Source organism: Cervus canadensis, chromosome 10, assembly GCF_019320065.1.
Source record: "Cervus canadensis isolate Bull #8, Minnesota chromosome 10, ASM1932006v1, whole genome shotgun sequence".
Taxonomy (NCBI): Eukaryota; Metazoa; Chordata; class Mammalia; order Artiodactyla; family Cervidae; genus Cervus; species Cervus canadensis.
The window spans coordinates 74,287,864-74,310,465 of NC_057395.1; the positions used below are offsets into that span (position 1 = coordinate 74,287,864).

Sequence of the window (22,602 nt, forward strand, 5' to 3'; positions counted from 1 at the left end):
AGATTTTTTATTTCCATATATTCCTTTGACTTAGAAAGCAAAGTCTGAAGAGTTTCATAAAGGGTCACCACTAGCCCATCCGGTGCCTTTGTGTAAATCTACCAAAGAGCTCTACCAAAGAACCCAAATTTCTGTAGGAAAAATGTCTTAATGTTGATAAACTTGTCATAAAGTATTATTTTTTAAAAACAAGGTATGTTACTGCCATCTTTCTGACAACTGTTGCAAAAAACTACAAAATGACAGCTATGATATAACTGGGACTCCTTGAGAGAAACCACTTTAAAGTTCACAGCTTGCCAGCTGAACACGGCAGGCCTGCTTTCACACAGATTTTCCTAAGGACAAAGGCTGCACATCAAATCCCAATTCAAACTTAAAGAAACTAAGCAAATCCTCACCCTTTACAGGAATCTCACCGGTTGAGTTTTACTTGACAGCTCCCTCATTAGACCCTGATTACAAATAAACTGGGTTGCACTCAGCTCTCTCACTGAAATGGAATTTTTACAACTCCCCCACATCAAGTGTGGTCTGAGGTTTCATTTCGCGACCACTAAGAATTTTAAATCCCCACCAGCTTCCTAATATATGTCATTTCCTGATTAAACTCCTAGGGGACACAAAGTGCTCACTTTTGAGAATTCACTGAATGCCTCTGTCCAATTTAAGTTACAGGGATTTGCATCTGGGCACACGAGACCCAAAGAGTAAGAAGCACAGGTGTCTGAAAAGCCAAGGTAACTACAAGGAACAAAAATGTTAACAGAACAAAAATCACCATTCTCATTAACACGTGTAATAAGAGGAAGTGTCTTCTTACCCCTGGCTGTTTCATTTTCTGAATGGCGAACTTGAGCAGGTATGATAATTGTTCGATGGTGAGCATCGTCATGGCTTTACTCTGCGTTTCGATGCATTCTGCTACTGTGATCTTCTGCAAGTCAAAATCACACAAACACTCAGTTAGGAAAGACTATTACGATCTCGTGTATTCATTTCCCTTTCCTCCTAAGTTTCCAGTAAGTTCACACATAAAAAATGATCCCCATCTAAATGAGACCAGTTGTTTCGCTTGATGAGGACGCCAGTCTACTTGACCTGGGTGCTGGATCAGTGGATAAAAATGAAGAAGTGTTGTTAGCTCATGGAGGCGATAGAATCTGAGAAGAGGGGAGGTGGGCATGGACCTGAAAAATCATCATTCTTATAACCTTGAGTTTCAAAAACAGGACATGAAAAGCCACTGGTCGTTTCAGAGTACTCTCTTCACACAATGAATGAACCACTTTCCTTGAGCCTCCAAAGGTTCTGGGCTATCTTTCAGGAAACTGACAAGGCATTAATTCAATGACATCATGGATGGAGAGGGACAGTCTTCCCTACAAAAGAAGTCTAATGCATGGAAGTGAACTAATAATAAGTATGACTTCATTCTCCATCACCATTGACGTGAACCCACTCAGGACACTCCAGCAAACTACCCAAGGAGCAGTCTTACATGTCTACCTCCATGAGCGAGAAAAGAGAAATTCCTATCAAAGACATGTCTGAAACCAGATTCTGCTATATAAACTGGTACCAGATCTCAGAGGTGTGGAATCCTTAGGTAGCAGCAGAAACAAAAATAGCCAACTCGCATGATGTCACTCTTGAATCATCTGTGTAGGGAGAGCAAAGCAAGGTTTCTCCAACTAATCTGGATTTTGTTTCCATTCTTCAGATCTCCAGATCCTCCAAAAGGAATTTTCATGGTTGGTTGTCGAGAAAAAGGGGCAACACAGGAGGTACTCGGAAGAGGAAATGATGCATGGATCTAACTGTTTGGCTACCAGAACTGGAAACAGCTAGTCTTCTCAGCTGACCGCCTCACCCATTCACTCCTGGAAGAAATCTGGGACTCAAAGTCTTAGACACAGATCCCTCGTCTGTTTGAACTCCAGTTCGTTTCCAGGTAACTATCCATGGTGAACACCTGAGTTGCTCACTCAACTGTTGACCTCTTCTCTCCCAGCCCCAGCCCTGTCCTCCTGGCTGGCAATGCCCGGGGCCTACAATAGAGACAGAAAAAGGGCCAGACAGACATTTTCAAGCCTTTCCTGCCTGGGGATTGGTGAGCCAATCCTGACCAAGGAGCCCAAGGGCATGTCTCTTGCTTGATAAAAAGGGATGTGAGGAGACACACTAACCCCAGGAGGACTACTGTCTAGCCACACATGATAAAACCTCCAGCCACATCTTATGGCCAGGACACGTCACCTCAACAACAAAACGTGAAGAGTCTGGCTCTGAACAAACTCGGTCCTCTCCCCGCCTCTGGCTTCTTTCTACACATGATAATAAATCCCTATGGTTTCAGATACCTTTCATCAAGCTCCATTCTCTACAGAAAAAGTATCCTATCTGAGCCACTACCTTCACTGAGAAATTATTAAACAATTGGGAAGGAATGGTCAAGACAAAGGAAACAGATGAAGGTTCCAGTTTCCACAATTAAATGCAGGAGAATGAGGTTGGACTCTGAACAGGAGGCCACTGGTGAACAATGTCTCTGTCTAATGTAACCCAGAGAGAATCAAGGATCATCTTTTGCAATTCTAGGGGCATAACACCATTAAAAAGTCATCATCATATTGACTGGACATCTAATTTCTTCCCATAGATTTTCCCTCTACTGTACACAAAAGCAGTATTACAGACACTGTCCTAAAGCTTGCCTTTTTTCCCCCATGATCACCATTTGGGAGAACTTTCTATTTCCTACCTAGAAAGCATTTTCATTTGAGATCTAATACCAAGGTACTTTTGAATTCAGGTGACATTCCATATTAAATAACTTTGTAGACGACATTTTTTTTTGTTTGCTGCTGTTGTTGTTTCACTTCGTTTTTGTTTTCTAGATAACATTCTTAATTTCAGCATTTGGAAAAAGCATCATAGATGGGTGTTCCCAAGACTAGACGACACTTCAGAAGAGTGGAAATCATAATTGTTTTCATGAAGAGTGTTCAGGCTTTGCTATAAATGAAATATACACGTTCCCTTCACTGTGCCAGTGTGCTTCTGCCTCGGGTTCCATACCCACTGCCTCTTCCCATGGCTCCATGGCTCCTTCCCCTTCTCTAAGTCTTTCTCAAATCGTAAGAGGATTTCCTGGACCTCTGCATTTAAGAGGTTTGAATAAGAGCATCAGGTGGCCACCAGGTGGGACATACAACCAAACACTGGGCTTCCAGCTTGGCTACTGCCGAGGATTCAATGATGCAGCAGGAAATAACATCCAAGAAGGAAGAAAAGAGCTTGGGATCTTTTCAAAACGTATGAACTGGTAGAAGTTTGTAACTTCTGGAATGCTCATTTCAGAAGAATCAGAGAAAGCTGAAGATCTCAGAGCGATCCAAAAACCCACGAGGAATCAAAATCCACGTTCAGTGAGATTGTCCTTCCAAGAGCTGGAGTGCTAAGGCCACTGCCAGTGTTGGTCCCCAAAAAAGGGGATGATCAGGACCGGGCAGAGGGAAAGCAAAAAACTTCTCTTTTCCTTGTGTTTGGATTATTTGAAAAATTCGATATCAAAGGAAGAAACACAAAGGAGAGTGAACGAGGCAGACAATGCATTCATTCATCAGGAACTAACCTCACATTCAGGACAAAACCAGTCCCCCTCTGGTTCCGATGTCAGTCTCAGACACTTAGCGTGATAAACCCGGGGACAGAGCTCACAGCAAAGGACTTGGCCTTCCCGGTGACAAACCCAGCAGTAGAAATCATTTCGTCCGTCCTGTGGTACAACATCAACAGGGTCTGTGGTGAGTGGCTGCTTCATATAGTAAAACGGACCATGTCTTAGTTCTGACTGAAATGTAGGCAAGAAAGACAGGTTTGGTTTCAAAACAAATGTGCATTCTCAAAAGGAATTTGAACAAATACAACAATAACAACAAAAGAAAATCAGAGCATTACACACATTCATTAAAAAGCTATCTGGGGTTACTCTACTTTACATTAATATAGAATTTGCAGGTCATTAGACATTAAGATTTATTTTTTCAATCTTGTATTTGAAGAGGCCATGACTTGAAAAGCTGGTGTCTGGGAGTTAACAGGCAGCCTAGCAGGAGAGCACAATGGCTAAAACCAAGGCATGCCTGAGTTCAAATTTAGCTCAACCAGCTGCAGGACCCAGGGCAAGTCTTTTAACCGCCCTCCCCCCCAGCTTCAATTTTCTCATCTGTAAAGTGGGGTTGATAACATCTAACTCCATGGGATTGCGGTTGGGATTAAAAGGAATCATACAATGTATGCAATTAACACAGCGCCACCATGACAAATACTGCTAATACACTTAAAAATCCAACATAATGGAAGTCTACATGTAAAAAGCCAAGCAAGTATGGCAATTTGCCCTGGGAGTCTTTCAACAATGGGCCATGGGAGAATGGATCCGTTTGGAAATGAGTCACCAAAAATGATCATTCATTTTTTTGAAGGCTACCCCCAATGCACAAAGAATTATAGCAAACAAGAGGCTTTCCTAAAACCATGCTTCTCAAACACAGGAGGCCCTGGTATTTGCAGAGAAGCCACATTACTTACTGAAGACAAACAAGGGCAGAAAGATTGAGCGGGGAGTGCCAATTCATGGGATCCAGACCCCTCCCTACGCCAAAATAGCAAGAGAAATACTTCCCTAATGATGCATTGGAAAAGACCCTGATGCTGGGAGAGATCGAGGGCAAGAGAAGGGGACGACAGAGGACGAGATGGTTGGATGGCATCACTAACTCAATGGACATGAGTTTGAGCAAGCTCTGGGAGTTGGTGATGGACAGGGAAGCCTAGCGTGCTACAGTCCATGGGGTCAAAAAGAGTCAGACACGACTGAGCGACTGAACTGAACAGAATGATACATTACAGAATTCAGCAAAGCCACTCTCTGAAAACAATCCCTCAGAAGAAACTCATTCAGAAAATGCCTATTGGAGACCAGTATGAAATCTTGTTTAGGAAGTATGGAAAAGTCTAGGGGTAAGTGTTCAAAATGACCTGGTAACTTCCCATGTGACCTTGGGAAAGCTACTCAACCCAGTTTAGCCTTGATTCTATGGACAACAGGGCAGCCACAACCACAGTGCCTACCTCTAAAAAAACCTCCTGTTAACAAGCTTTTCCCTGTCCTTCAGTAAAACTTTACAGTTTTTCCCATAAAGATCTCATATATTGGTTAGGGACTGCATGATTTTTGTTGCTGCTGTGAATGGGTCATTTTACCATTACAGTTTCTAAATAGTTACTGTTGGTACATAGACGCGCTATTAGATTTTTAATACTACTTATATATGCACAGTTCTAATAATTTACTGATTAAAAACTTTTATCATCTCTGTAAGTAACATTAGTTTTGTCTGCCCATGTCTAATATTCTTGTATCACTTTAGTCTTCTCCTTATTTTACCAGCTAGGACCCCCAGGATAACGGGAGAGAGTGACCACAATTGCAGGCATCCCTCTTGCTCCTGGTTTTTATTATGAGGTTTTAATGTCTCGCAAATGCCTGGTACTTCCACCTTCCTTGATAAAGTTTCAGAGATGCTTGCTTAGCAGATCTTCATGAATCAATCCGTCTAAGCCTCCCAACTCACTTCTACCAAGAAAAGAGCTAAGACTAATAAGGGCAATGGTGTAATTGTTGAGTCCAGTTTCAGTTCAACGTTTAAATAGAGTGCTTTACTTGGTTTCCAACGAATAATATCATCGTTATGCTATTCTTTCCATGTTATGTTTCTCAGCGCATCGTCACACACACCATCGTCCTTCTGTCCTCACCATCACCCAGAGAGGCACCAAGGGGAGACACCGCTAGTCCCAGCAGACAGAGGAGAAAACTAAGTTTAAAAGACTTTATCTGACCCCCCGAGTCCAGAAGCAAGGACTCCTACCCGTGTCTCCTAGCACTTTGGCTCATCCCTATGCCCCACAGAAGATGAAGCTGGATGCAAAGGAGATTCTGATGATTCAGTGACCCCCTCAGAGAACATTCTCTGTAATTCAAAATAACTTCTGCCACACAAACTTATGATTACCAGGGGGCAAAGGGGGCGGGGGATGAATTGGAAGATTAGGATTGACATATACACATTACTATGTATAAAACAGATGGGCTTCCCCAGAGGCTCAGCGATAAAGAATCTGCCTTCAATGCAGGAGACTCAGGTTTGAATCTTCTTGGTTCAGGAAGATCCCATGGAGAAGGAAATGGCAACCCACCCCAGTATTCTTGCCTAGGAAATCCATGGACAGAGGAGCCTGGTGGGCTACAGTAAACGGGGTCACAAAAGGGTTGGACGTGACTGCGTGACTAAACAACAATATATAAAATATACTACTAATAAGGACCTACTGTATAGCGTAGGGAACTCTACTCAATACTCTGTAATGAACTATATGGGAAAAGAATCTAAAAAAGACTGGATATACGTTACGTGCATAACTGTTTCTCTTTGCTGTATGCCTGAAACTAACACATTATAAATCAACAATACACCAGTAAAAATTAAAAAAAAAAAAAAACTTCTGCTAATGCAAAAAAGTAGAGCGGGAAAAAAATCTGAAATTTAGGAAGACAACTAGAAACAGAATAGAGGGGGTATGAAAAGATAACAGCATCTAGAGTAAGGGGTTCTCAACTCAGACGACATCTTGGGCTAGGCAATCTTGGTTCTGGGATCTGTTCCTCTGTACTGGAGGATTTGTGGCATCATTCGGGGGCACCCCCACCCACACGCACCAAACTGGGACAACCAAAAATGTCTCAGGCAGAGGCCTGCTCTCTGCCTAGGAAAACGGTTGCTTGAATTTCTACGGGGAGGGTGTGAAAGTGGAGGGGCTGGGGGAGGGGAAGACAGAGGAACCACCGCAGAGAGATAAACTGAAGCTATCAAGCAAGCAGAACTATTTCTAACCTGAGTGGGGTCCTCCAGGATGCACTGCGGCTTTCTGCAAGATAGCAGGAAGGCGTCTTCGAGGGCCCAACTTCCTTTCAGTAAGTTAATAATAGAACAGGAAGAGGCATGAAGACCTCAATGAAACTAGAAGAATCAGAATGTGACAGCTCATCATCTCTTGAGCAGGCAACCCAAGTCCTTTCCACCTAACAGAAGCCAGGGTATTGCCCCTTGAGAAGTTAAGTTCCCCTCCTCCATGTCCCTGCCCCTACCTGGCCAGGGGTGGGCATTCCCGGGAGGACCAAGAGGAGGGCGGACCAGGCTGCCCTTTTTTTAGGAGATTTCATCCTTGATGAGAACCAGCTGGCTGGGAATCACCTTGCCAATCAGATGCTGGCTCTATCTGCTGCTTGTAAGTGTTTTCTGCTCCATAAAAATAATCTGATAAATATGCAACACTTTAAAAAAGGAAAGGTAAATCATTTCAGGTAGAATGACTTAATGTTTGTTTTTTTCTCCCCCACGTGCACAAGGTGTGTGTTCTCAGAGTCAGGCAAGCAGGTCGCAACACGCGTTGCTGTGGGGCTCACTGCAGGCTCCGCGCACACACGTTCTTACGTCCCTGCTCCTTCCCCAGGTCAGCTTAACGAGAAATAGACAGGCTTGTTCATCGGCTTCTGGAACACCCCAGCCTATACCAGGAGCCAGCAAACCTTCTCTACAAAACGGTTCTATGACGATAGGAGGTGAACAGCTGAGGCTCTGCGGGTCGTGTGGTCTCTACGGCGGCACTGTCACAGGAGAGCGGACGTGACTACAAACAAGGTGTCACTAAGTGGACGCGGCTTTGTGCCTGTGAACCTCATTTACAGAGACAGGCGCTGGACCACACCTGGCCTGCGAAAAACCAGAGAACATGTCTGCGGAGCCGGGGGAGGACCACAGACTCAAATTCCTTCTGGGGCCACAGAGGAAACAGAGAGGAAGGAAAACTGTCCTCATTCCAGCCTGTTTTCCTGTATTTGATAAAAATACACAAGGGCTGCAAAATAAAGAAAAACTGCTCAGCCCTGGAGTGTGAGGATGGCGTTGGAGGGCAGAGCATTGTCAACGCCCTCAGGCTCCAGTGATCAGCAGTCCTACTGACGGTCCCCTGATCTATCTTGGCTGTTAATATACTGCTCCCGCCCAACAAGGAACTTCTGTTTTTAAGACAATGCATGTGCTGTGTGCTGTGCTTAGTCCTGTCCCACTCTTTGCGACCCCATGGACCGCAGGCCCCTCTGTCCACAGGGATTTTCCAGGCAAGAAGACTGGAGTGAGTTGCTATGCCCTCTTCCAGAGCATGTTCCCAACCCAGGGACCGAACCCAGGTCTCCCACATCGCAGGCGAATTCTTTACAGCCTGAGCCACCAGGGAAGCCCAAGACAACGCATGGGCCCAATAAAATAAGTCCCAGCTCACCTCCTTATGAGTATGTATAGCCCCCTACTCAGAGGAGGCAACAGGGGCCCTGTCATTTCTCTGCCATATCTCATCAAAGGTACACCTAAGGTCATTAGGCACAAATCTATTAGCAGATTATTGCTCAATACTTGAATAAGAAAGAAAAGAAGCAAAGAAAGGAGGAAGGGAGAGAGAACCTCCCCGAAGGATTCAAACTCAAAAATGTCCCAAGAACTACAGATAGACAGGTATTTCTCAATAAAGGTCCAGTGTCACTTGAGAAAAGGTATTTCTCACCCCATCTACCCGGGGTCATTCAGCAACCTGACCCTCCTCCACACAACACCAGAAGCATCCTTCCAGGCTCTGGGATGTCCCCCACCCCCAGTTTCAAGAAAAAAGCACCTACATACTTTCTAACCTTTGTTAAGAGGTGAAACAAGATGGTGGTGGCCCATTTCAGGTGGTGAAATCCTGGCGGTCCAGTGGTTAAGAATCCCCACCTCTCAATGCAGGGTACACGCATCTGATCCCTGGTCCAGGAAGATCCCACATGCCCCGGAGCAGCTAAGCCCGCAGGCCGAAACTACTGAGGCCCTCAAGACGAGAGCCATGCCCCGCAACAAGAGAAGCCACCGCAATGAGAAGCACTCGTACCACGACAAAGAGTAGCCCCTGTTCCCCGCATCTAGAGAAGGCCCGCGCGCAGGAATGAAGGCTCACCACTGCCAAAAAATAAAATCAGTAAGTCTTTTTTTTTAGAAAGGTATTAAAAAAAAAAAAAGAAGTCAAATCAGCGGACAGAAAGGTTGAAAAAAATTAAATACAAACCTTAGAACACGTCCCCTAAAAGTAAAGTGTGTTCTAAAGTTCTTCTTAAAACTCTTAGAACTCCCCTAAAAGTAATGAGTACCCATTACATGAAAAATGGGTGGAAACATAAAACCCGTAACTCTACTTCATGATAAACCATCTCTACCAAAAACGGGAAAATATGAGGGTGGGGGGGGGGGGCGGTTATTATGCTAGAACGGTTTTCTTTTCAGAACGCTGGACCACAGAGAAATTTCAGAGTGAAGAAAAACAAGAAAGGGGTGAAGAATTTTGATATATACCAAAAATCAAAAGCGTATGAATGCCTAGAGAGAGCCAAAGGAGAGGAATGAGCAAAGCTGGCAGGGAACGCCACTATAGGGAGGGGTGGGGACGGCAGAAAGGTAGCACACACAGATCCAGTGTCCAGCTATTGCTGGATTTTTCTGTTTTTATAGGAACTATAAAATATAAGTTGATATTTGACATCTCATGATCATCAAATGTTGATGAGTAACAGAAATTACATTGGTAAAACCTAGCATATGGAGACATACATTTTGCATTTAATTCCATAACTTTTTTTCAATTTTGTAATCTAAAAGAAGAAAGAAAAGGGAAAGAGAAGGGGAAAAAAAAAAAGAGTCCAGAAGAATTTTTTTCCAAGAATTTAAGTTACCCTTAGGAAAACAGACTGTGCTCAAGGGAAGCTGCCTCGAGGGAAGGTTTGCATAGTTTATGCAAACACTATAAACTAGAATGAATTATGGGGTCAAGGGTCAGGAATTTCTTTTCTTTACAGTTCAGGCTATTTTTCCGTTGCCGTTGCCAACTCCTGGCCATTCAGCCCCAGGGAGTTTTAGTTGTGAAAAACAAAAAACCACAATCAACCTTAGAATGTGTTCCTTCCCAGTTCAAACTCCAGTTTTACAAGGATGGGAAAGCAGCTGACAAGGTCACCCAGTGGGTTTCCCAGATGCAGCGGGGCAGGAAGGAGTCTGGACTACAGGTCTGGATGCCTTCTCCTCCAGAGACACAGCTCTGCAAGCTCTCTCATCACTGTGGAAGATGACCGATTCTGCAGATACACGGACACACCCTGTGTCCAGTCACCCCTGCTGCTCTGCTCCACAAGCACAGTGCATTCTATATTCACGAGCTCCCCCTGCATCCAACTCTGGGGTGACAGCAGCCACTGGCCATGTTCTGGCCACAGATTTACAGATACACCATTGTGGTCATGAGGTTTAAGTGTTAAGAGGACCCGTGGATGAGGAAGAGGGAGAAGAAAATCTGTGAATTGCCTAAGTTGGTCAGATTCTAGGAAGAGAGATGTGAGCCAATTTTTTTGTTTTGTTTTCATGTTTTTCTGTGGTTTTTTTTGTTGTTGTTGTTTAATGTGAGCCAATTCCTCCAGGACAGGAAGAAGTCACTGAGCACACACACACAGGAGACTACCTCTCCCCAGAGAGCACAGTATCTGCTTCCTGACTTTACTGATAACTGGTAAAAGAGGGCTTGCCTTAAATTAAGATTTGAGGATTATTTATAGCCTTTGTGTTTCTTAGTCTTCAAGCCCAACAGCTCTGGGATGGCTAATGGTGGCGGGGGTCGGGGTGGGGGGCAGCAGCTTCAAGACAGGTAGACCTAAGCTTCTTACTTGCTCTAAGGCCTTGGGGAAGTGACTTAACCTCTCTGCCAGTGAGACAGAGACGACTATACCCTTCCTCACAGCATCAAAAGGCTTATGAAAGGATAGTCACACGGTAAGTTCTGCTCTTAGTATCAGTCTCACCAACACTATTACTGAGCCATCATAGCTCAGTTGGTCAAGAATCCGCCTGCAATGCAGGAGACCCCGGTTCGATTCCTGGGTTGGGAAGATCCCCTGGAGAAGGGGCAGGCTACCCACTCCAGTATTCTTGGGCTTCCCTGGTAGCTCAGCTGGGAAAGAATCCACCCGCAATGCAGAGGACCTGGGTTCGATCCCTGGGTTGGGAAGATCCCCTGGAGAAGGGAAAGGCTATATCCACTCCAGTATTCTGGCCTGGAGAATCCCATGGACTGTATAGTCCATGGGATCGCAAAGAGTCGGACGTGACTTTCATTTTCACTCATTTTTCCAACACTGTTATTATATGATCTTTCAAATTGCAATCTGAAATTATCTTTTCAATGATCATTTCAAATTGCAGAAATTTACTTACAAGCTATCAGTTTCTCCTCTAAGGGGAGTTCCAACTCATTAAACCTGGGCTGACCAACATGGCAGCTATAAACCGGAGGTGGCCACGTAAATTTAAATTCAATTAAAAATTCGGTTGCTCGGGCTCAGCTGCCACCTTTACAAGTGCTGTGGCCACACGTGGCTTGTGGCTCTCACACTGAACAGCACAGGCCTGGAACATTTCCAAAGCTATTTAATTATTTCACAGATAGTCTGTGCGATTATTTCACTTAGTGTAGACTCTCGCTTAACTTTTATTATTTATGTCATTTAGCTCAATTCCTCTTCACAACAGCCCTGCGAGTTTGGTAGCACTAAGATCATTATTCTCATTTCAGAAAATGAGAAAATGAAGCACAAAGAGGTTAACCTGCCCACAGCCACAGGGCAGCAGCAGTGCTGGCATTTCACTGTGTAATTTGGAGAGAGAAAATAGATTCATGCACAGCAACGGCCCCCTCTCAGAGTCCCAGGCGTTTAACCGTTGCTCGGTTTCTTCCCGTGAAAGCAACAATCTTATTTTATTCAACCTCAAATCCCCAGGGTCCACTTCCACATCCATAATCTGCACAAATGCGTGAGTACATCCCAAGGAATCTCCTCTGAAATGGTATCAGGAAACCGGGCATCCTGCTTGCTCCATGCTAGGAGACTCAACCTCATGGACCATGAAAGCACCTCTCATCTTTTTAAGTCAGAAGAGTAGCGAGTTTGCAGCACAGAATTTTAGAGCTAGAAGGTCGCTGAGACAAGATATAAGATGGCGAATCGATATTTGCATCGAGGGTGGGGCCTGCCAGGGGCTGGGCACTCTGAGAAGAGATGGGGACGAATTACCCAAGTCACGGAGGGCAGTGGGTTGGGAGGGCGGCTGTCTCTCACCACAGTCCTAAACCCATTCTTTTACAGATGAGAAAATTGACACCAGAAGGGAGCACAGGCCTCAGCCATACCACCCCCTCCGGGCAGAACTCCAAGCTGTCCTACCAGCCCAGCCTAGGAGGGCAACACCCTCAGGCCACGAGGGCAAACAGTGCCAGCATGTGAAAAAAAGAAATCCAAGGAAAATCCCCAAATCCTAGAGCACGGTATGTCTGTCTTATCTGGGTCACTGCCCTATCCCCACCAAGAGATCTGAAAAGCCACTGGGAATTTCTCCCCAGGCCCATTTTGAGCTCCCCTTTCTGTCCTATGCAAATGACAGCCAGAGCAAGGCAGCTTCCTAAATGCCAAGCACATGGGTGGTTAGAAAAACAATAGCCTTTGTCCGCACTCCCTCCCCACCCCACCCACGAGTGTGGACACCATTCCCGGTGGCCTCTTACCTGCTCCTTATTGTTATTGTTCAGTAAGCCGGGTTTCTTTTTCTTTTTAATGGGACTTGTGGATGTGTCCTGTGGCGAGTGGCCATTGGAGGAATGAGGAGGGCTGGGGAACTTTCTTTTCTGGGCTGTTCTCTCTGTGGAGCCAGGATCTGAAAGAGACACACAGGATCACATATTTTAACGCAGTCAGGACTAGGCCCCGCGGGAAGCGGGGTGTGGAGGACACACTCATTTTGTCCCAGACTTGGTGCCATCTTATTGATCCTCCTAGAATATACTTACCCCACTGTCTTCCTTGCATGTCTCAAAGAGGTAAGATGGTCTTTCTTTTGCATACATAACATTTCTGTGAAATTTGTAATTTATGGCCAAAATACAAAAATTGGGAAACTTCACATAATAGATTTGGGGCTTCTATTTAAAAAAAAAAAATCAGAGCCTGCAGGGCCTTATACAACCAGACCAGCCACTTTTTAGACAGGGATATGCCCTCTATTTTACCAAAATCCCCACCCTTCCCTTTGTTGATAAAGGTCCGTCTAGTCAAACATGGTTTTCCAGTAGTCATGTACGGCTGTGAGAGTTTGACCAGAAGGAAGGCTGAACGCCAAAGAACTGACACTTTCGAACTGTGGTGTTGGAGAAGACTCTTGAGAGTCTCTCTTGGACTGCAAGGAGATCAAACCAGTCAATCCTAAAAGAAATCAACCGTGAATATTCATTGGAAGGACTGATGCTGAAGCTCCAATACTTTGGCCACCTGATGCAAAGAGCCGACTCACTGGAAAAGACCCTGATGCCGGGAAGGATTGGAGGCGAAGGGAGAAAGGGGCGGCAGAGGATGAGATGGCAGGATAGCACCACTGACCCAACGGACATGAATTTGGGAGACAGTGAAGGACAGGGAAGCCGGCTGCGCTGCCGTCCATGGGGTCGCAAACAGTCAGACGGGACTCAGCAACTGAGCAAACCACCACCACCAGCCTCCCCTGCTGCGTCCCTGCCGACCAGGTCAGGAACCGACAGCCATGAACTGTCACTCACCCGAAGCGAAAGTGAAGTCGCTCAGTCGTGTCCAGCTCTTTGTGACCCTGGCAGGCTACAGTCCATGCAATTTTCCAGGCCAGAGTACTGGAGTGGGTTGCCATTTCCTTCTCCAGGGGATCTTCCCGACCCAGGGTTTGAACCCGGGTCTCCCGCAGTGCAGGCAGACGCTTTACCGTCTGGGCCGCCAGGGAAGCCACCAATCACACACCCAAGGCTGATGGCAAAAGCAGGAAGCCAAAAGAGACAGACCAAGAAAAGAAGGCCGCATGCTTTTATGAACATGAAGGCAAATGTAACTCGTGGTAGAAGACATTTATTCATGTTTATCAGGTTAACAAAGTATAACTATGTAAAAAAAATATACCCCACCCACCAGAGTTCCCATGACCCAATCACCAGCAGACAATGTGTTTGTGACTCTCCTCCAAAGACAGATCAACAGAAAATGGCATTCTCACCCAAGGCTCATCTGAAAAACACCAACACCACCCTCACCAATCCATTTCTGTGTTTATTCTCCCCGCACCTCATTTAAACACAGGCATTTACACAACATCCCATCTTCACCTGCAAAGATCTGAATCCGTTCCATGCCCGATGGCTCTCCCACTAGCTGACGGAGGCCATAAGGGAACGGCCTAGAGCCCCTGCTGTGCTTGAGAAATGAAAACTCCAGGGACCGGAAGAGCATAGGGCTGTGCCAAGAGCACAGGTGGCAGAATGGGATACAGAGTTCAGAAAGATGACTATCTGCGAAGATGGCCTGGTGACGTTCCCCAGCTCCAGGGTTAACTCTCGGGCAAGTCCCAGCATGCGGGCTCTGCTGTGTGTCACCAGCCCGTGTCTGGGATGGTGGCCAGAGCTGCTGGGGCAGATCACCAGGGTCCAAGAGCCAGAGCACCCTCCAGCACGCTTCAGACAATGGACCACTTCTGCGAAATCCCATCCACACCAGGGAGCTCTCTCCACTCACCAGGCAGGCTGTAGGAAAATCCTAAACAAATGTTCCGAGTGCTGCACTGAGACCAGCCCCAAGAGGAAATGAAACACTAACCACAGGCACCTTGAGGGAGAAGAGACCTCAGAGCCAAGGGGCCACCCCACGGACAGAACAGCGGCCTGGAGAGCACAAAGGGATGGCTCAGAGGCACACGCAGCTAGTTAGTGGGGAAATGCACTCCAAAGACGTAGCCAAGGATTGGCACATTTCCCCGGAGAGAACCTCCTCTCATTCCCACAGGGATCCTCACCCCACGTCACCATCACACGTGAAAACGCGCACATTCTCCATAGGGTCTTTGACCTAACAATCTCCTCCTAGAGACAGTCTACAGGCCTGGTCAGAGGGCAGCAAAGCATATGCAAGATGATTCAACTGCAGCAGGTGGTGTTATAGCTAAGACTAGAAAGGACTTCCGTGTCCACAAGCTGGGAGTTGGTCTGATAACATTTAGTGGGACACAGCCATGAAGAACAAGGCACCCCGAGACAGACTGACGTATAATAATCGCCAAGCTCCTGGGTCAGGTTGAGGAGCATGAAAATACCAATGACGTTCTCCACAGAACTAAAAAAACAATAATTTTTAAATTTGTATAGGAACACAAAAGACCCTGAATGGCCAAAACAATCTTGAGAAAGAAGAACGGAGCTGGAGGAATCACACTCTCTGACTTCAGACTATATTATTTAATACAAAGCTACACTCATCACAGCACTTCGGTACTGACATAAAAACAAGACACATAGATCAATGGAACAAGACAGAGAGCCCAGAAATAAACCCACACACTTATGGTCGATCTATGACAAAGGAGGCAAGAATATACAATGGAGAAGACAGTCTCTGCAATAAGCGGTACTGGGAAAACTGCATAGCTACATGTAGAAGAATAAAATTAGAACATTCTCTAACACCATATACAAAAAAGCAATACATGTCTAGCACCAATAATAGACCAAAAGACACAGCCCAAAAAAGATGGGTTGGTTTGGGTTAGCTTGGTTTTTTTCGGGATTTTTTTTTTTCCTCTGTTTTGTTTGGTTTGTTTCTTTTTGAAAAAGATGTTTTCATATATATTCATATTTACATAAGCCTAAAATACTCCTAGTTGAACACAAAAGTATAAGTTCTTAATAGGGACCGGTGGTTGCCTCAGGGGAGGAGAATCTGCAAGGAGTGGAAGAAGGACTTCTTTCCACTGTATATCCCACTCTACTTTACCATGTTCCTGAACTACTTTATCAAAATAAGGAAAAACAAAAAGCAAGTATTTAGAAGGTTCAGTGTCACATTTTAAAAAATGCAGTAGGTGCAAACCAAAGCCAGTAATGAGCAAATGACAGAGGCCTGACTCAGGATAAAAAGTGTGACCAGATGTATAGACTTATGGTTGATCCGTGTGGGCCTAGAGACCCCAGGAAGGAGCTTGAAATTTGTTCTGTGTGAATCTAATAAATCCAAATAACTCCATTTATGTATCAGAGGACAAGTGTTTAACAAAATCGTCTTGGGGGCTCAAAGGAGATGTGTCCCGGAAGAAATGAGACCCAGGCCAGGCAAAAACTGAAAGCCACTGGGCCAAGGTTTTGATTCTGTATGTATAGTTTCATTAGTGTACAAAGTTTAAAAGAGGAGAGCACATGAGCAAAGTCAGGCCAGTGGAAAGCTAGGAAAATGTCTGGGGAAAAATTAAATAACCACTGACCCCTGAACAACAGACGGGTTGGGCCTTCAACTACTACACAGTTGAAAATCCACATACTGCTATCTCTGCCTCAAAAACAAAGGAACTGATAAAGGACTCACCAAAAACCAGGAAGCTGAAGCAATCTGGATAGAATCAGGACTCAAGCCCTGGTTTTTTGTGATTCCACATACTGTGATCTGTAATCGAACACAAAATGTTCCCCGCACTTAAAAACTGGTAAAATGAAAATGCGTGCGTGCTCACTCAGTTGTGTCTGACTCTTTGTGACCCCCATGGACTGCAGCCTGCCAGGCTCCTCTGTCCATGGGATTTCCCAGGCAAGAAAACTGGAGTGGGTTGCCATTTCCTACTCCAGGGGATCTTCCTGACCCAGGGATTGAACCTGTGTCGCCTGCATTGGCAGGCTGATTCTTTATCATTGAGCCACCTGAGAAGCCAAAAATGAAGAGACAAGCATTCTATGTATTGAAAAAAAATCCACGTGGAAGTGGATCACAGCAGATCCAACACGTGTTCTTCAAGAGTCAAGTTTAGCGTGTAACATCGATGGAGTACTAGTGGATTTTGGAAAGGATGGCCCCTCCTCATTGCAAGGACAACCCCAACCCCCTCACACCCGCTGCCATTGATGGTCCCAAACACTTCCTGAAAAGCACCCCCACATACTTCCTGAACCCTCCCAGGAGGGGGACCAGCCTCCTGGAGCACCTCAGAGCTGGAGTATGGGGAACAGTGGATGAAACCCACAGCCCAGCCCACACCTGGTCAACCTCTGGGGCCAGAAATGGCTCCGGCTCCTCCCTGGGCCATCTAAATCATCTGCCTGTGGCTGAGATCTCCTAGGATGATGGTTCCCCATCCAAGTGTTGTCCCCACACTAGCTGCAGCGTCACCTATGAATTTGCCAGAAATGCATGTTCTCAGGCTCCATGTCAGATCTACAGAACCAGAAACTGGAGCAGGGCCCAGGGATCTGGGGTTTAAGCACACTTCTGGAGGATTCAGGAGCATGCTAGTCTGAGATGCTCCGGCATGTGTGTTTGGGAGACAGAGTCTGAGTTCTCCAGTCTCAGGAATCTCCTTTCCTTTCTCATCGCCTTCTAGAGGGTTAGTTTGGGACCCCAGGAAACAGAAGCCAAGAAGGAGGCAAAGAGAGAGAATGAAAACAGCTAAGCAACTTTCCCTACTTCTCAGGGCCTCGGGGACACATCTGTAAAATAGGAGGAAAGGTAAGGAAGGGACCAGACCAGTTCTTCCCTGGAGTCCAAGAAAGTGCCTCAAGGCCCCATGAGCTGCCTGCCACAGTTCCTTACGTGGATGCAATTTCCTGAGCAAGGGGGCCTGAGCCTACTTCACCTTTTTAAAGGTGAATCAACTCTAAAGATCAAAAAGCTACAGGACCAGAGGATCCTAAGGTCTTTTAACTTTGAAATTCTTTAATTCCACATGAAAGAGCAGGATGGGGGTAGGGGGGATTCACTAGAAATGAATATACTCATGAGCCATTGAGAGTGGAGGAAACAGACAGTTTTCCCCAAGGCCACCAGGAAATAAAAGGGCAGGAAGGTCTAACTCAGTGAGAGGAGGGGATCTGACCCAAGGCTGCCCACACCCAGAGGATCCCCAACCTTCTAGTCTGAGCAAAAGAGAAGAAAATCCCCAATTCTGTTCCCGGTTACACACACAGCAACTTGCTCCGGAGTTAACGAGAGTTCAGTGGCTGTATCCAAGGGGATACAAGAAATTTAATAGACTCCAAAAAACAGACACATCTGTCAACAGCAGAGGCTCTCACTGAAGCCTCTTAGGGAGAAAAACTGAGAAATGCCGGTTGGATTCAGTGTCCTTCTGAGATACCAGACAGCAGGCCGGCAGCATTCCGACTAACAGCCTAGCCACTCCAGTCAGGCTAGGCCTCTGCCGGTAATAGAATGGTGGGTGGGAACCTTGCTGCAGTCATGGTAACATAGCTGCCTTGAGGACCTTTTCCAGAAAGCTGAGTCAAAGGTTTTTTCTTTTTCTTTTTTCCCTTTTTGATGATTTAATTCTGACAGGGATATATTTCTAAATGCATTTCATGTATAAATTTGGAATGAGGATGACACACAGCTACTGTGCACCGAATCACCGGGGAAATGGTTCACCCTTGATCTGAGAGACCTTCCTGGCAAAGCAGCAGGACCTGGGATGTTATGGGGCTGGCCCCATGCCCACTCCCCCAAAGTCAGTCTGGTTCTGAAGGAGTTAACATGGGCAAGAGAGCAGAGCAGAGAAGAAAAGGCCAGAGCCGTGACTCAGGAAAACAGCTTGGCATGGAGCAGGAAGCAGCAGAATTTCCCCTCCTGTGACATTTCACTAAAATCTTAATAAAATATGGCAAGTCTCCTGGGTATCAGGAACCAGGCATGTGACGCCATCCTCCCTGAACCCGTGTCTTGTGAAAGGCCAGAAATAATTCCACTCAGCCTTTCCTAGATGTCCCTTGTCACAAGGGACGCTCTCCTTCCAGATAACGCAGTCGCGGGTATTAACAGCTAAGATGTTCTTGTATTGTACACAATGCACCAAGCCCTGTTCAAAATGCCTCTCGTGTCCTTCCCTCTAAGTCAGCGGCCCAAGAGCACGCAAGTGGCCGGGCTGGGATTCGAACCCAGGCAGCAGAACTCCGAGGCCCACAGGCTGGGCCCTCACCCCAGGGAGAGGCTTGCCTCAGCTCGGTTGCCAGAAGACTTCCTAATTCAGGGTCTTTGTGTTCAACAGCACGCACTCCTTTTGCTCCAGATCACATGGGATGTGGGGGTTGGGGTGCTCCAGGAACCAGGAGGAAGATGGAAAATTGTGACCGTGTCATTCGCAATGATGCACGCTATTGAAGCACATCTCACCTCCCAACCCTCACAGGTGGCACCACAGCCTGTCAGCATCACAGACCAGGCCGGTGGGGAGTGGCGCTCCACTGCCATCTCCCTCCCCCCGACACTCCTCCCCAGTGTCCATCCACCCATCCATCCAGGCACACCGCCCCCACCCACATCCGGCACCTGAGTCACAGCCGCCCAGACCGCACCCCCCCCCTTCTCCAGAGTCCAGGAAATGACACACCAATTACAGGGAATTGTCTCCTCCAGAGAGGGAAGGGGCCCCAGCTGAGAGCCGGGCGCTTCCTGGGGAGGACCAGCCCAGTAGTGTGTTTTTATGGGTGTTAAATTTCCCTGATGCTGTCAATGGCGAGGCGGCCAGGGAGGGGCTGAATGAAACAGACTCGCAGTCAACAGGCCCGGACCAGCATGGAAGGTGGGGTGACCCACCATCAGCGGCGGAAGATGGACAGTGTCAGGCAAACCCGGACAAGCTGGTCACCCTACACTGAATTCGGTCAGGCGGGCGGCACAGGATACAGGGCAGTCAGGACCCGGTCCTGCTGCCACCGCGCCAGAGTGCAGTGTGGCTCGAAGCAAGTTCGTTAAGCTCTCTGTGCCTCCATGCTTCCTTCCGGCCAATGGAGATGGGGGTACCCCATGCGAGTTATACACAGGTTAAACAGAGTTAATTCATGAGATGCTCATGAATACGACAGCGAGGAAGCACTGGATGAAACAGGAGCTAGTTTTTTTAAAAAGCAACACACATCCCCCTTCTTCCTCATCTTCCTCCTCCTCCATCCTTCTCCAAAAACAGAGCCGATTTCTCCGAGAAAGCGTGTTAAATCAAGGCCACAAATTCTGTTACGGAAATACCAGCCTACATAAAAAGTGGAGACGGGAAGGAGCCGAGGATGTGATGTCTCCACGTCCATCAGATCGTGCAGAGTCCAAGTTTTCCCCTGCCACAGTGAAGGCAGAGGCGGATCGGAGGCCTGCAGAGGCTCAACCGCGAAACCAGGCGCCATAGCTGCCAGCCTTCATCATGGCCTCCTTCCAGCGTGGCCACACGCTGCTCTTTCCCCGGAATAGCAGAGCCCAGCACGGCTCATCCTTTCCGAGCCTTTCCCAAAGACACAGAGCAGGTACCCTAACAGACCTCCCTCCCCAGGAATCCTTGGGGCCCTCTCCAGCCAGTCATTACATCATAATGAAACAAAAGCCTGGAATTTCCTCCAGGCCCAGAGCAGAAAAGGAGAGGAATCTAGAGCAAAGCATGGGGGCGGGGAGGGGGACAACGTTTCTCTTGCCATTTTCTCTTGCCACGGACCAGGTCCCGGACACGAGGAACACGTGAGTGACCGAAACACTCAGGTGAACAGTCTGAAGACCGGGGACCCACAAGAGCTGGAAGACACGGCCGCGACCTGGGCCTCCCTAGGAAAGGCCGCCCTGGCCTAAGCTGGGCTCCTTTAAAGGTCTCCCGCATGTGACTGTGAACTTCCAGATCAGGAAAAGAAGGGCTGGAATGGAGATGAGGAAAGGGGTTGTTCTCAACTTGGGGGACACGTCACTGGGCCAGAATCCGGGTACCTCAGAGATCCAAATGAGCGAGGGGCAGATAACCCTGCAAACGGGGCGCTTACCTGCCATTGAGAAAGCTCTGCCGTTCGGAGGGCCTAGCCTCTCTTTCAAAGAGAACAGAGGCTCACTCACGGCACACATTCCTGCTTCCGGATGCTCAGCGGCCTCTCCCAGGGGGAGGAGGAAGCGGTAGGGACGGCAGGCTGGGAGTCACTGCTTCCCAGGCCGGCCGGCAGGGCCAGGACAGCCTCGCCTCCCTGCAATCAGGCAGCCCGAGGCCCACGACAGGCCTCCGTGTCCCCCAGGCTTGCAGGCTCTCATTTATCACCCTCAGCAGACAGCGGCTCGGCTGAGCTGAAAATCTTCAGTGCCAGCACCAAAGAGCCATTTATTTCGCTGATGTGAATAAACACAACGAATTGCATGGTTCTACTTGGCCCGACTGAGAATATCAGAAGGGGGGATGGGGGTGGGGGAATGAAAGTTGGGGTGGCTTTGCATTTTGAAGGTGTTTTTTTCTTTAAATAATTGTTTCCAATTTAGTTCTGATGCGCCTCCCCGAGAAATGAGAAAACCATCTTCCCACTGTACAGACTCAGTCTCCCTCTCGCCCACCCTCCTCCCTCTTCACCTCCCTCTCTCTCCCCTCTCTCTCTCTCTCTCTCTCTCCCAATAATGCAGAAGTGGTGATTAATGGGCACATTCATATGTAAAAGATGAACTTCCAAACCAGCCGGCAAGACTGAGATGGCTTCCACCTAGGGAAGAAGAGGCTGATTTATAAATGAATTCCCTGTTTACCCTTCAACATCTAGAGGCAAAGGCAACCAAGGAGCCCTTTCTCCTTCCCCCACCGCGCCGCACCCCCCCCCCCCCCCCCCCCCCCCCCGCCCCAAGCCCAGCTGGGATGAAGCCTCTGGAAAAAACGACAACATCTCAACAGGAATTTCCTGGTTCCAGAATGCCAAGCTCTTTCAGGCTTTACAGAGCGGAGGGAAGGCAGGGCCCAAACTCCCTAAGAAAAAAACCGCTGTGCCCCACCCACCCCCCTCAGCAGGTCTAGGCCCAGAAGGCTGGCATCCAACGTGTGTACACAGACGAGGCCTTTAAAGACCCGCCAGATTGCCACAAAGAAAATGTGGAGGAACCAGTTGCCCTCGGCCTTTACAGCATAGCTGGCAGAGGAGCAAGGTCGCAGGAGGAGCTGGTCCCAGCGCCCCAAGCCCGTGTGCATTATTTATCCAGGCGGCAGGGACTCGGCTCAGGTTCTGGAAAGCTCAGGTGCTGGTGGGTGGCTTTCAAACTGCAATGGGGAATTGCAGCATCAGAAGGCCAGTTCCGAAACAAAAAGACTGCCGGCCGCCAGCTGAAGTAGCAAAGTGGGCTGGAGAAGAAAGGGGGGATGACAGAGGCCACAGGGAAGGGGGTGGGCAGAGGAAGGAAGAGGGGCTGCCCCTCGGTGGTAACCAGGCAACGTTCCCCACCCACCCTGGGCGGGGTCTGGCCTCTCTATAAGTCGCCTTAATAAAGACAAAGAAAATTCTCTAGAAGACACCAGAGAAGAAGGGACAGGCCCTCTGGTCACCTCATTGCCTTTTTTCTTTTTTTTTTTTTGGAGGAAACAAAGATGTTAGGCCCAGACT

The 22,602-nt window shown here is 47.4% G+C and overlaps 1 protein-coding gene across 12 annotated transcripts in view; it reads right to left on the reverse strand.

Moving 5' to 3' along the window:
- ZMYND8 (zinc finger MYND-type containing 8) overlaps positions 1-22,602 on the reverse strand; it is a 116,230-nt gene that overhangs the window by 65,101 nt on the left and 28,527 nt on the right. For 7 of the 12 annotated variants that reach the window (XM_043480635.1, XM_043480627.1, XM_043480629.1 and 4 more), the window contains 3 exons: positions 12,757-12,905; positions 3,638-3,856; positions 824-937 (listed from right to left, as the gene is read on the reverse strand). In XM_043480635.1, coding sequence (XP_043336570.1) covers positions 824-937; positions 3,638-3,856; positions 12,757-12,905 — 482 coding nt within the window. Of the gene's footprint in view, positions 1-823; positions 938-3,637; positions 3,857-12,756; positions 12,906-14,370; positions 14,411-21,021; positions 21,532-22,602 lie in introns of those variants that run through there. The other 5 variants (XM_043480625.1, XM_043480624.1, XM_043480636.1 and 2 more) reach the window with 3 other exon arrangements.